Genomic DNA, 13,237 nt, shown 5'->3' with positions numbered 1-13,237 from the left:
ATGATGATTCCCAGATGATGCCTTTTGTTTTGAGATATGCTTGAACTTTGTCATCCTTGTACTCTAAGGCGTTGTCTGTTCTTAATTTCTTGATTCTTCTGTTTAACTGATTTTTTACTTTTTCAATGTATTCTTGTAAGAACTTGAAATAATCTGACTTGGCCTTGAGAAAATAAACACTTGTAAGCCTGCTATGATCATCTGTAAAAGTAAGCATGTATCTCGCACCACCTAGTGAATTTACCTCCATGGGTCCACACATATCTGAGTGAATCAAGTCCAACAGCTCGCCTGCACGTTCACTCTCCTTAGGAAATGGTAATCTTGCGTGTTTGCCTTTTAAACAGCTTTCACATGGTGAGTCATCTGTGCTGTTTACCTCATAGCCTATAGCTTGCTTGCTAAGTTTTACCATATCTTGCCTATTGAGATGTGCCAGCCTTCTGTGCCATAGTTTTACAACGTGTACTGGAGTTTTCTTTTCTGCTCTTGCAATGTTAGCACTTTCAGTGTCACTTCTTATGATCTTCCACATGGATCCTACTTTTATAGCTGTAGCTATTACTTTCTTTGTTTTCTTGTTGATGATATCACACTTGTCTTCATCAAACAACGACAAAAATCCAGCAGTGGTGAGTATGTGAACTGAAACTATATTTGATTTTACCGCTGGGACATATAAAACAGTCTGGAGTACTACTCGCTTTTGAACTCCTTTGAATGTGAATGTTATCTCTGTTGTACCTTTACCTGTAGCTTCTATCAAGTCATCATTCGCCATTCTTACTTTTACTGGTTTTATATCTTGGTAATTTTGAAGAATGTTTTTGTTTGCAGTCATGTGTTGTGTTGCTCCAGAGTCTAAGTACCAGTCATCATCATTGTGCTTTATGTTTGAATCATGTGCTATCCAAGCTATCACTTCTTCTTCTGCTTGAGCCAAATTGCTCTTTTCTTCTTTCTTATTTCTGCATTCTTTGGCGTAATGACCATACACGTTACAGTTGAAGCATCTGACTCCTTTCTTTTTGTTCTTGTTAAATTTATTCTTTGGATTGAATTGCTTCTTATGTTTTGCGATGAATACTGACTCTATGTCTTTGCTTGCACTATTAGTTTTCTTTACATCTTGTAAAATCTTGGCTTCTACTACTTCACCTGTTAGCTTTACTCCTGAGCTTTCTAATCCCATAATCATGGGTTCGTATTTTTCTGGTAGACCTGCTAGTAAGAGTGCTTCGATCCACTCGCTGTCTACTTTGAAGCCTAATTTCTCTAATCTTTGCGCTGTAGAGAATATTTTATGTGTGTAGTCCTCTGTTGTTGAGCAGTTATCTAACTTAATGCTTAACAATTCTCTCAGGAGACCTATTTTCCTGGTCATACCTGCACCTTCATACACACTCTTCAACTTTTCCCACACTGCTTTTGGAGTTTTTAACATATTTATATGTGTGTATGCTTTTGTATCTATTGATCTGACTATCCTAGACATAGCCCTATCCATTTTTAGGGTGTCTCTTGTATATTTTTCATCTTCTAGCACACAGCCCCAATGATCTTGGTCTTTCAGATACAACTCCATGGCAAAAGACCAGTTTTGATAGTCATCGGAGCTCTTCAACTTTTCGATACCGATCACACTTGACAATTGATCTGTCATCTTTACTTTGGTTTTGTGTGATTTTCCTGCCTGTTCAGTATTATTTTACGCTGTACTACAGCACTCCTCGGTATTCCGAAACGGTAAAAAAAACGCTACCTCTTTGCTGTTGTGCGCCACGCCACGTGTCACTTTGAGTTTAGCTTTTTTTTGCTTGCTTTGTATGCCGGAGCAAAAAAACTTTAACTGAACCTCTTTGACTTTAAATATTACTTTTACCTGTACCTTCCGCAACTGATTAATAACATACTGACCTTCGTGTCAAGCCCATAACCTGAAGGTAATTAATAGGTTTAGGTAGATAGGTAAGCAGGTAAGTGAAAGCACACAAGGTTAGCGTACGACTACGTTTAATAAGGTATAGTAAGTATGTGCGTTAAGTTACATAGTGTATGTATATATATATGTACATGAGTATCAAGTGTAGTACTATTATATGTATGATACTATATTTTATCCCAACATGTATAGATACACGCTATAAAACTAACAAATGACGAGTAACCAATATGACATATAGACTTTGTAACGAACAGGATAGTAAGAATATTAAGAAGTAAACAGGAATTAGAATTAAGCGCATCGTGACCCCGAACATGCTCACGGCACTAACATAAAACATGAGTCACCACTAGCGCATACGCACTGCGATTACCATATTAGGAAATAGCTGCTGAAAGCACCCCACAGGGGGGAAGAAGCACGGTAGCCGAGAGGCTAAGGGGGGCTTGCGCCCCAACAACAAAGCCCGCGCAGAATGGAAAATTACAGAACAACGACCCCGCACCTACACCACCGCACCAGCGCAGCGTTATACCATATGTAAAAGCTTGCAATATAGTAATAACTAAAGAACTAAGATCACAGGCGTGCATGCGGCGAAGATGTCGTGCCCTAATTATAATTCCTAGAAAAAGGGGGAGGTGCGCAAAAGTTGACAAAATCTAAAGAAGGGCATCGTTCTGCGCAACGATCGACACCTATAAAAACGGCGACCGATCATCGGATCGTCCTCTTGGTTTCTACCACCAGGTTCGTCATCTTGTTCCGGTACAGTCTCGCGGTAAAATCCTTTTGCCTTTTGCATTTAAACTTTTCATACAACGTTACTCTGCCCAAAAGTCCAGCGAGCTTTCAGCTCCATTTTGTCATATTAATTTATGATCTTACACTGTGTAACTCCGTTTTTGTGACTTGAAATATTGAATTTATAAAATAAATCCAAATTAATCAAAGTATGCAAATATATTACAATCAGTCATTCCGTCAAATCCTCTCACCAATCTACACTGCAAGTCATCATATCCAGAGTATTCTCAAGAGGTAAGCCAATTAATTAAATCTTTTATCCAATAATTATTCCTTCCTCGGTTCGTTCGATTAGAGCGCCAGAATGCCCGTTGTCCGGTGTATTTCAATACTTTATCGGTAATTGGTGACCCAAACTACTGATGTGAATCTAACTGTAGCTGTGTGAGCGATTCCGGTGTCTAACATCTGGAAATTTCCACCAAGTACCGTTCGACGTCACAGCCTGCTCGATTATGTCCAACCTGTCTCTCTTGCTCTACAAGCTGATTGGCCGATACCTTTCCTCTCATTGTCAGCTAATAAAATGCAGAGTGAGAGAGACCTGGCTTCTACGTCCGTGGACAGACTCGAAACGCAGCAATACATTTTACTTTTTGATTTCGTTGGAAAAAATCTTTCTCTTGAACTGTCTTCCATTTTTTTTTTTATTTCAATTTACGTTTGATAGTATGAAATGTGTATTATACGACTTCTTTCAATCAGTCTCGAATTGAAAAACCGATTTTGACCAAAATTTAACTGAAGTTTCCACGTAAAACAAAATTAGTCATGTTCAACAGAAAACTGTAATTGAGGTGCGTGTGTACGCATAGTCAGTTAAATTCACATCCGATTTCATTGGCGAATCTCGTCAATATTTGCTCAAATTTCTGTGGCATATGTAATTTCTCATAACGACATCATTTTTTCTAATAATGACTTTGAAAGAAACTCTGTTCTTACAATATCAGTTTCGTAGCCATTTGCGCGCATAAACAAGTGCTCTAAAGATCGCATCTCAGGATTCAACATCTTTAACCCCTTGCCCTACAACGAGTGAGACTCGTGGTTAGAAATTTGGGCCAAAAACAATAAGCACGAGCTTGACTCGTGGTATTTTGACACGTGGTCGACCTTCTTAGTTTATTGTGGCCCGAGCAATTGGAAGTTAGCAGATAGGACAAAGGGCTTAAACTCTAAACTTTCAGGTAAAATCGCAGAAATAGGACTGCATATATCCGTGGTGAAACTCGAAAGACACAGATAATAAGCCAAGCAATTTTGTTAGTATGGTCGAGTGTCCCAATTGTAAATTTGCAAATTTTGTTCGAGTAGAATAACACACATATCATCTCAGATATTGTACTTGTAACCTATATTGTTTTTGCTAATGTTTTCTGACATATTCATTTAATTTGTTTTTAGAAGTCTCTGAAGCAGCAGGAACAATTGTAAAAGTGCTATTAGTTATTTACATTAACAATATGTTCTTTCTATTTTTCAATTTCGAAATTAGGAATAATGTGAAAGTCAAGTACACGTCTTATTATCCAGCTGTTGCAAATAAATGTTTCGATTTTATTGGAGTCAAAATTTTCATTATGCTATAACTGTATCAACCTGATGTTGAGTCATGAAATTTATTGCCTGACTACATGCCAGCGAACTTCTAATAATTTGAAAGCTTACTTCGCACCGAAACGGCAATGCTTGAATAGAAAAATATAGCATTCGATCCACATTTGATCTCTCCGCGCTCCGGCATGAAGCGTGGGCGATTCATCGAGAATACTCTCGAACCTCGATCGAGCGTTCGGTAGCAGCGCAAGGTACAATTTCAGCAGCTTCACTAGTACCGAAACTTATTTTTTTAACCGCATTAAAATAAAATGGGGTAAATTGCATTACTGGATCATCATTGATGTGGCATAATTATTGATAAAATTAGTCGAGTTGTCTCAGCCTCAGCTATAAGGACGGTTTATAATGTCCGTAACCGTAACCGCTTCAGTAGACGTTTCATTTTACGTAAAAATTTCAAGACTCGTTTACAACCTCCATAAGGTATGGCCTCGCTGTTGGTTGCATCTGCAACGAATAGCGTTTGAGCTTTTCTTTACGTGCAGAATAATATTTCTAACCTCAAACTCAAGTAAATTTTGCTAATTAATCACGGTTTGTAGTGTGAGCTCAATTTAAAATGAAACGAAAGCGTTCGTACGCAGTAGCAACTTTAGGGTTAGTAACAGTGTTATATTTTCTGATAAAGAAAAGAAAAAAACAAAGACGGAAACGGCGTTGGTGGATTCATCCTATGCTACTCGACAGAAAAGAAAAAGGACAATACAATAACCTATTCAAGTTTATTCAAAATCACGATCATGAAAGATTTTTTAAATATACAAGAATCACTATCGTCGCTTTCAATTACATCCATAAGCTCTAGTATGCGTCTCCGTGCCATCTTATTTTTTTTCTATGATAATTTTTTCATTTGACTGTACAACATCATACAAAAATTCCAATTTATATCAGATTTTGTATCTTGGTCGTTGCTCAAAAAGTGCTGTACGGTTTTCAATGTATCTTTCACCGTTTCGATCAGATTTTCATTGTTGTTTTTTGTCACTTTTTTTCCATTTCCTTCTTGTGGAGGATTCGTTAATGGGACAGTTCGCCTTTTCTTGGGCGGTAGATTCTCCTTTCATTTTCATCCGTTATAATCATGCCGATAGAGTCCTCTTTGTACTGATTTTCATCATTCGAATTTAGAAATTCATACACATCCCAATCATGCGCTGACGGGTCCATATCTGGTTCTTCATCCAAAGACAATGTTTTCTTCTGGGAAGAGCATTGTGGAATATTACCAATTGTCCTGTAAAATAATCGACGTATAAAACAGACATTCAACAATGATCATTAAAGCGAATTTCAGCTGTGAAACATCGTTTTGTCCTTGGTCAATAAATTTGATAGAATAAGACAATTATGTTTCCAAGATAAAAACTGTCTTAATTTGCTATCAGACGAAAAATGAAACTTACTTTCTTGGTTTGACGTGCAAGTCGAGGAATTGCATTGCTTTGAAATAGCTTGATGGCTGCCTGTCGGAAACACCGCCTGCAGCTCCCGATGGTGGACCAATTCTGGCACAGCGCTTTTCCCGTGAAAAACGCTCACGCAGCAGCGTCCACCTCTTCTCACAATCCTCAGCTACAAAATATCAAGATAACTTTAAGCTTGTATCTTATATTTTTACAACACATTATGAAGAAATATAGTAGTTTGTCGTCAATGAATTTGGGAAAGATTTGTTAAATTTGTTATAAAATGTTTTATATATAAATTTTATACATATATGTTTATATATAAACATACAAAATGAAGTAACCTTAAACACTTACTTGAAATATTCAACTCCCGGGCAATACGGAACCACGTATAGTTTTTTTTTTACCCTATCTTTATAATCACCGCTACTTTTATCATATAAGCACGGGGCTTTTTCAACTAGTCCAATTAATTTCATATCGCAGCTTTCCATTGTTTTGCTTGCTGTCGTATCTTCAATGATTTATTTTTCCTTTCGTTTTGTGTGCTTGGGGGTGGGGAGATGGACGGATGTAATCTGCATTCTGATTGGCTGTCCGTAGAAACGCTTCAGTAGAACGTTCAAATTCGGCTAGATTCTACTTAAGCGCCAGCAGACAGCGTTGTAAACCATAGTACGGTTTTTCATATCCTTTAACTTTCTACTGAAGCGGTTACGTTTACGGTTACGGACATTGTAAACCGTGCTATAGGCTCCAATCGGTCCTGCGGCCGTTTCCAGCAAATGTACGTTTATGTTGATTCGGTCAAGAAGACGCCCTCTATGATTTAAACCCGAGTTTGAGTTCAGCCAGTCGGTGATGGCGTATCGCGTGCGGCAATTTCGAAGAGGAGTGCGTTTCGTTTTGAAAATTTTGACAACGGCCTTTTAAAATGGCAGACAATCAGCAGAGCAGGTTCGAAAAGTCACTCGGTTTGCTGACGACGCGGTTTGTAACTTTGTTACAAAAGGCGAAAGACGGAGTATTGGACCTGAAAGTGGTGAGCGGCGTCGATACGTAAGCTAGCAAAAAGTCACCGCGAGATCTAGGTTAACTTATTAGGAGCATATATGTGTACGTTTTCTGCTGGTGTGGTTCCTCTTGCGGGAATTTTGAAAAAAAACAACATGACAAAAATGCCAGACAATGTGCAAATCACGAGTTCCAGTTCATGAATTACAATGCGGGTAAATTTTATAAGGGTTTGGAGTTAACCACAGTTGAATACAGAGTTCATAATGAAGAAACTAATCTCGTTAGTTTCCTAACCTGTAACACATTTTTATTGTTGTATGATAGATAAAGTACTCGAAATTTGAATTTATATATTATGAAAATAAAATTTCTGACTGCGTGTGATTATTCAATGGTTATTACATGAAACGTTCAAACTTTTACCAGACTGATACATTAATCTGTGCCAACACTTTCCCTTAGGCCGCTGATATACTGGAGGTGCGACAAAAGAGACGGATATACGACATCACTAATGTACTCGAGGGAATTGGGCTGATTGAGAAAAAAAGCAAGAATAGCATACAATGGAAGTAAGTTTGGACATGATAAATATCATTGCATTATCACTCAAATGGTAAGGCACGGCACAAGCTACTTGCATATTTGTAACAATGTGCACATTTCAATTTCGGGCTTTTAATTTTTCAATGTTCATTTGCTCGTTTTGTTTAATATCACTCGAATTTCCGTTTGCTTCAATACATCAATGTTGCTATTGATTTTCAGACTAGAGTATGATTATTTATAAATCATTGATCGAATTATAAGTAATAGAAAAAGCTGTTGGATACACATAAACAAAAACAAAAAGTGTTACGTTGAAAGTGTACTACAGATATCAAATAGTTTCCAAGTTCAAACATGTCGTAAAGTTCAGAAAATTTCTACTTTATATAGAAATGATGGTCTTGCAATTGTGGTTTAATTAAATGAAAGAGTAATTTCAGAAGAATGGCTGGTTCAATGGGACGGTGCCAAACCACATACCCAAAATCTGTAAGGAAATGTGACATATTTGAATGTGATACAATTCAAAAACCATGCTTGAGAGACCGTTTGATTTAAGATTTTGATGATTCTAACACACTGCAATCAGAGATCTTCGCAATCAACATCAAACCCGTCCAGTGATAAGATTTTTCACACCATCCAATTGCTTGATTATGTATCGATTCATAATCACGGCACTTAACGCAAGCCATGGAGTTACCTCAGTTTACTGGATCCTCCCGCTTGATAATGATCCTCGGTACTTGTCTTATACAGTGAATTTTATTTGGTGTTCCAATCCTATGCTGTTTCGTCCAGATTTTTATTTGGTAATAGATTTGGTCATACAAAATTTCAGAGAAAATATTGACAGCTTCGAAAATTTGAAAGAAGTCATGGAATTTTATTCAATTTCATCAATATAATTATTTTATATGAAAATAACCGTATATTCCTCTTGTTAATCCTGATTTTATCAAAAAGCTAAGGAAACTACGTAAAAAATATGCTCCCAAACAATCAATATTTCAATGGTTTGAATCCTCACGCGACCAACGCAACCTGATTTCCGGATTTTTCACAAAAGGTTGCATAAGAAACTGTCATTGAAACGTGTTTTACCGTGGTATAAATTTATGATAATTTGGAGATTAAATTTCTCTAACTTCTGCAAGTATTAATGCTAGTGGTTAAGGCTCATGTATATTTATTTCAAATCTTCGTTCACTCATCTTCTTAACAATGAATTTTCAGTGGCAATTTTTTGTGCAATTTTTTCTGAAGAATCTGGATATCATGGAATCGTTTGGCTGCCTGAGGACAGAGTATTGGAACATTAACTTTTTAGAAACATCATTTTTTTACCTTATTTTTATAAATCTTCAAAAAAGTTATGCATGCATTCATACAGCTTCAAGACTTATCATTTAAAATAGAAATGAAATTGAAATACAGTAGAACCTTGATCATCCGAACCCTCAATTATTTGAACATTGGCATGAAAGATACATTGTTGCTCGCTGCCACCGCCGTGAGCAACAATGTATCTTTGCGAGAATCGCGGGCATGCAAAAACGCGTTACAGACGTTCGTTAATATAAAATTGACGATGTCATAAACGAATATAAACAAAGGCATTCGAGTTTTTTCAGGTGTTTAAAATACATGCATACACATACACACACACATATATATATTTCAACGTTAATATGTATGTCAAATTTTAATATATATGTATGTACTGTTTTTGTGTAAAAATGTGTTGTTTGTGATCTCAATCCAAAAAACCCACGGTTCGATTATCCGAACGAATTGGGACCGAGACTAGAGTTTCTACTATATCTTCATCAGGCTTATAGAAAAATACTTTTAAGAAATATCCCTTTTTTACAGAACTCCAAATCTACCAACCCTTCAGAGTTAAATGTATACAGGAATTTTGTAGTTATGCTTCAATACTTGTTGCTGATGATGATGCCGCATTTAATTTTTGCCCTGAACCTCCTTTTTCATTGGCCATTGCTCTTTTCGAATTTACCATCTAATATTCATTACACTGATGAATTAATGATTATGGTATTACAAAATTTAACGTATCATCAGAGGTGCTGGACCTGGGTGTAACACACAAGAAGTTGGTGAAAAGCTGACCGAACTGAAGGATGAAATCAAGAAACTAGAGGAACACGAACAGTTGTTGGACACGCATACCCAGTGGATTCAACAGAGTGTAAAGAACATCGAATGTGATTTAACAAATAAGAGATACGCTTACCTCACGTATGAGGATGTCAAGAAAAAGTTTCAGAATGAAGTTGTGTTGGGTATTCAAGCTCCACCGGACACATTACTCAATGTACCAAATATTGCAAAGGTAAAGAGGAGCGAAATGAAAAAAATGTAGTAAATTTGGCTGTAAAATTTATAATTTAACTGTTGGTCCTCTGTTTTGACATTCAGTTAATAGAAGAGAATCTTGATGAAATTAAGAATCCTAATTACGAGATATCCATGAAGAGTGCATCGGAAGAAATTAAGGTGTACATGATTCAGCCAGAGCTCGCTGAATGTTATGACAACAAAGTACTTGAGGCCAGACTTCGAGAAGAATCTAAAGGTACTAAGAGGGAAAAGGATGGAGATGATAAGAAGGAGGAATCCAAGCCAAAGAGAAAAGTTGGAAGGTAAAACATAAGGCATTTAAGTATTATTAATTAAAAAAATAAGTTGAAGAAAGGTACTGCGCCGCTTTCGCATCAGAACCGGTGAGTTCACGTTTCTGACCTGCAAAAGGCGAAAAATAATGATGAGGGTCTTATTTGGGGGATGGAAAGTCGTAAATTTAGGCTTGTTCAATTGGATCAGACCCTACAAATATCCTCTATAGAAATTTTATTCATTGATCACAAATCTTGTTCCCTGTGTAGGTTTTTATCAGCTGGAATTGAAGAGAAATCTTCAATACAATGTTTCTTGCAAATCAATTGCCTGAGATGCAAATTAAAACTAATTCCATTTTGCTTCTGTTCAGGCCACCTAGAGGGGCTGGGAAAGTAGACCCTGTATTATCAGACGAAGACGAGGAAGAGGATCCAGAATTACTCGAAGCGAAAATTATACTCAGCGATGTAGCAACGTCAGGTAAAATATACTTAAACACAAAATATTCATATCGTTTAAAATGTCCTGAATTTTATTCATTTCATCACTTGTGTTTTCATTTGTTTTTGTTTTTTCTTAGACATTGTCAGAACAGATTTGGACCTACTGGACGAGTTTTATTCAGATTGTAAGTTTATATTGTCGTTTTTAATTTTTACTACATCTACTACACAACTGTAAATGATTTATTATGTCTTCTTATTTGCCATTCACGAAGTCGCTTATGAAGTTTTTGTTTCGATAAAGTAATTTATAGATCTTCTGAAACCCATAGTATTATAAGCCATATTTATTTTATGATTAATCCTGATGTCAGTATATGTCAAATAATTCTTCCTTTTGGCTTTTGCATCTACAAAAGAAAGGCAAACTCACCAATTTTGCGAGCATTGGAATGAAAATTTCGTATGAGTTATTTCATGTCAAGCCGGACACTTTGCGAGTAAAATATCGATTGACAGTTTTAATTTTCCTGAGACTTTTTTGTGTATGCTTTCAATGAACAAATGAGAGGTGTTTAACTGCAAAAATTGGTATCTGTATTTTTGATTATGTAATACGTCAAATTTCAATTTTATTTCAAACGCTATTTTCTAGCAGCTATATCTTTCAAAGTAGTTAAGATAATTGAACAAACAAAGAGGCATCGGGTTTTGAAGTAATATAATATAATTTCTTTTTAGTACCAATCTGCTGTAAACTTGATTATCTGAATTCTTCGACCATGCTCTTCTTTATCGATTGCCAATTTTTAAATCTTGAAAAAAAAAATTGTATTCATTTACTAAATATACATTGATCATACTGGTATAAACCACGATGTAGAATTCGTTTTTAAATTACCGTTTGAAAAAAAATTATATGGCATGAGTTTGAAAGGTATTTCATGCACTGTTCGATACCTGTATTTTTCACACTAGAAGGTAAATGTGGGTATCAAATTTGAAATTTAATATTATGTCTTAACATAGAAAATATGGATATTACATTTTTTTCGTCAAACGTGGCATAACTCGCGTATAAAAATGATTACTTCTCTTCATTTTCGTGTCAAGATTTCGAAACATCGAAACATCAGTTATTGAGTTTTTTTCAAGTTGAAAACATCAATTACAATATCCAACTTCATGTTAAAGTTTTTGTATACATATATTTTTACAGTTTGCGGACCTTTGGTGAGACTCAGTCCACCACCGGGAGAGAAGGACTATCATTTTCATCTTAGTGAAAACGAAGGACTCTGTGACTTGTTTGACATAGTTGCAAACTGACGGCAATACATTAAAAAAAATAGTTTATGGCTCTGCGGTATCGTGAAGTTCAATTTTCAGGTGTTCTTACGCCTGATGAATAAATTGATGTGAATTGGATTTGACAATAATGCGTCATACCCGTAATCACACTAAATCATTGTCGACCACCCTGTATTGATATACATGTATATAATATATATATACATATATACATATAAAATCACGTAGGTAATATGTATAATTGAGTAATGAAAATTGCGGGCCAATGCAAAATTATTGGCTCTGATACCTTAATTAAATGGCTATATTGTGAAGTACCTTTTTTGGCGTATTACATACGTGAAAATAACTGCCAGTTAGCGATGTCTATTTTTAGGCAATAGATTCACACGCTGTAATGTTTGCTTGGCTACACTCACAAGAATTCCATGTGTCTTATGTTAGTAAGGATTAGTGATTAGCATCCTTTAACCTGGGATGCTAGGTAAAGTATTACCTAATATCGTATCTTCACAATTTGTATAGCAATGCCTGGGTTCATGAATAACGTGACACACTTTGTTAGCGCCATTGATTTAGTTTACGAAATCTAGGAAGGCTATGTTATGAAATTTTTAAGTATTTTATAAGAGAAAACAACCCCCTGTGTAACGATGACGACAAAAAGGTATACCTGTCTGTCTTATATACATTTTCGAGTTTTTACCTGTTAAATTTGCTAACTAGCTCATGTACACCTGAGTAAAGTCGATTCTGCCTTACTGCTGCCTAATTTTAGTAGGTTGGAAATAGGGTTGGCTGCACTGGTGTCTAACATACGCGCACATTGAACAACAGATGCCGCGCCAGTTCGATGAGGCGCTGCCAGAGCCAGCCGTATTTCTCACCCACTGAACTGAAAGGGTCAGAATTGACTACTCGGGTCTGCATACAATGTGTATGTGCTAACGAGATCATATAAGGTGCATACAGATGTACGAAACAACATTGTGTTGCTGTTTTATCTATTATACAAATAGAGTGTAAGACAAAACGAAAATAGAATGTCTTTTTATAAAATAAACTTCGAAATATGACCAGATTTTAGATCAGTCGGACCATAAAATTATTTTCTTCCTATCCTTGTAACAACACACCTTATATCCTATATTTGCGACGTATTATTGAAAGCAAGGTCAATCTGTGCTTCAAACTTGTAAGAGATTTTTTCAAGAATCAAACCTCTAACGAATTCATTATTGCTATTATTTTGCGAATGGCTTACAGACAAAATAATGAGGTAGTACAATTCTGTTTATTACAGGTGCATGATTACTGGAAAACTCGAATTTCTGTATTCTAGAATTCATTATAGCAGTGTTTCTCGATCATTGTTGTATCCAATTCTTATTCTTGATTAAGAAAAATTTCTGTGATTCACTCAATGGAAACAAATTTCCCAATTGAAACAGGATTCATTTTTCATCGTTCGTGTTCACGTGGAATAG

General features: G+C 36.0%; 1 protein-coding gene and 1 long non-coding RNA gene across 4 annotated transcripts; one reads left to right on the top strand and one right to left on the bottom strand.

Annotated features, from left to right (window-relative positions):
• Positions 1 to 5,359: 5,359 nt before the first annotated feature.
• LOC124304547 (uncharacterized) lies at positions 5,360 to 6,378 on the bottom strand. Its single transcript, XR_006908221.1, has 3 exons — positions 6,142 to 6,378; positions 5,782 to 5,950; positions 5,360 to 5,612 (listed from the first exon to the last, which is right to left on the bottom strand). It is a non-coding gene; the product is annotated as an uncharacterized LOC124304547 (long non-coding RNA).
• Positions 6,379 to 6,562: 184 nt separating this feature from the next.
• On the top strand, positions 6,563 to 12,831 carry LOC124304545 (transcription factor E2F4-like). Of its 3 annotated transcripts, none has more exons than XM_046762918.1 (7): positions 6,563 to 6,829; positions 7,267 to 7,376; positions 9,439 to 9,709; positions 9,796 to 10,019; positions 10,367 to 10,476; positions 10,577 to 10,624; positions 11,659 to 12,831. In XM_046762918.1, the coding sequence occupies exons 1-7, from the start codon at positions 6,722 to 6,724 to the stop codon at positions 11,766 to 11,768; spliced, it is 981 nt and encodes a 326-aa protein (XP_046618874.1). In that variant the 5' UTR covers positions 6,563 to 6,721; the 3' UTR covers positions 11,769 to 12,831. The 3 variants fall into 3 exon arrangements, with proteins under 3 accessions (XP_046618874.1, XP_046618875.1, XP_046618876.1); XM_046762919.1 differs by lacking the exon at positions 6,563 to 6,829 and adding an exon at positions 6,877 to 7,016; XM_046762920.1 differs by lacking the exons at positions 6,563 to 6,829; positions 7,267 to 7,376 and adding an exon at positions 7,934 to 8,095.
• Positions 12,832 to 13,237: the final 406 nt, after the last annotated feature.

This window comes from Neodiprion virginianus, chromosome 5 (assembly GCF_021901495.1).
Source record: "Neodiprion virginianus isolate iyNeoVirg1 chromosome 5, iyNeoVirg1.1, whole genome shotgun sequence".
In the NCBI taxonomy this organism is placed as follows: domain Eukaryota; kingdom Metazoa; phylum Arthropoda; class Insecta; order Hymenoptera; family Diprionidae; genus Neodiprion; species Neodiprion virginianus.
Note: the sequence above shows the minus strand (reverse complement) of the source record. Positions and strands in the feature narration are given on the sequence as shown.

Coding starts and splice junctions, on each gene's coding strand:
- LOC124304545 (XM_046762918.1), top strand. CDS start 6,722: ATGGCAGACAATCAGCAGAGCAGGTTCGAAAAGTCACTCGGTTTGCTG. Junction 7,377..9,438: donor AAGAATAGCATACAATGGAA/GTAAGTTTGGAC, acceptor ACGTATCATCAG/AGGTGCTGGACCTGGGTGTA. Junction 10,477..10,576: donor CAGCGATGTAGCAACGTCAG/GTAAAATATACT, acceptor GTTTTTTCTTAG/ACATTGTCAGAACAGATTTG.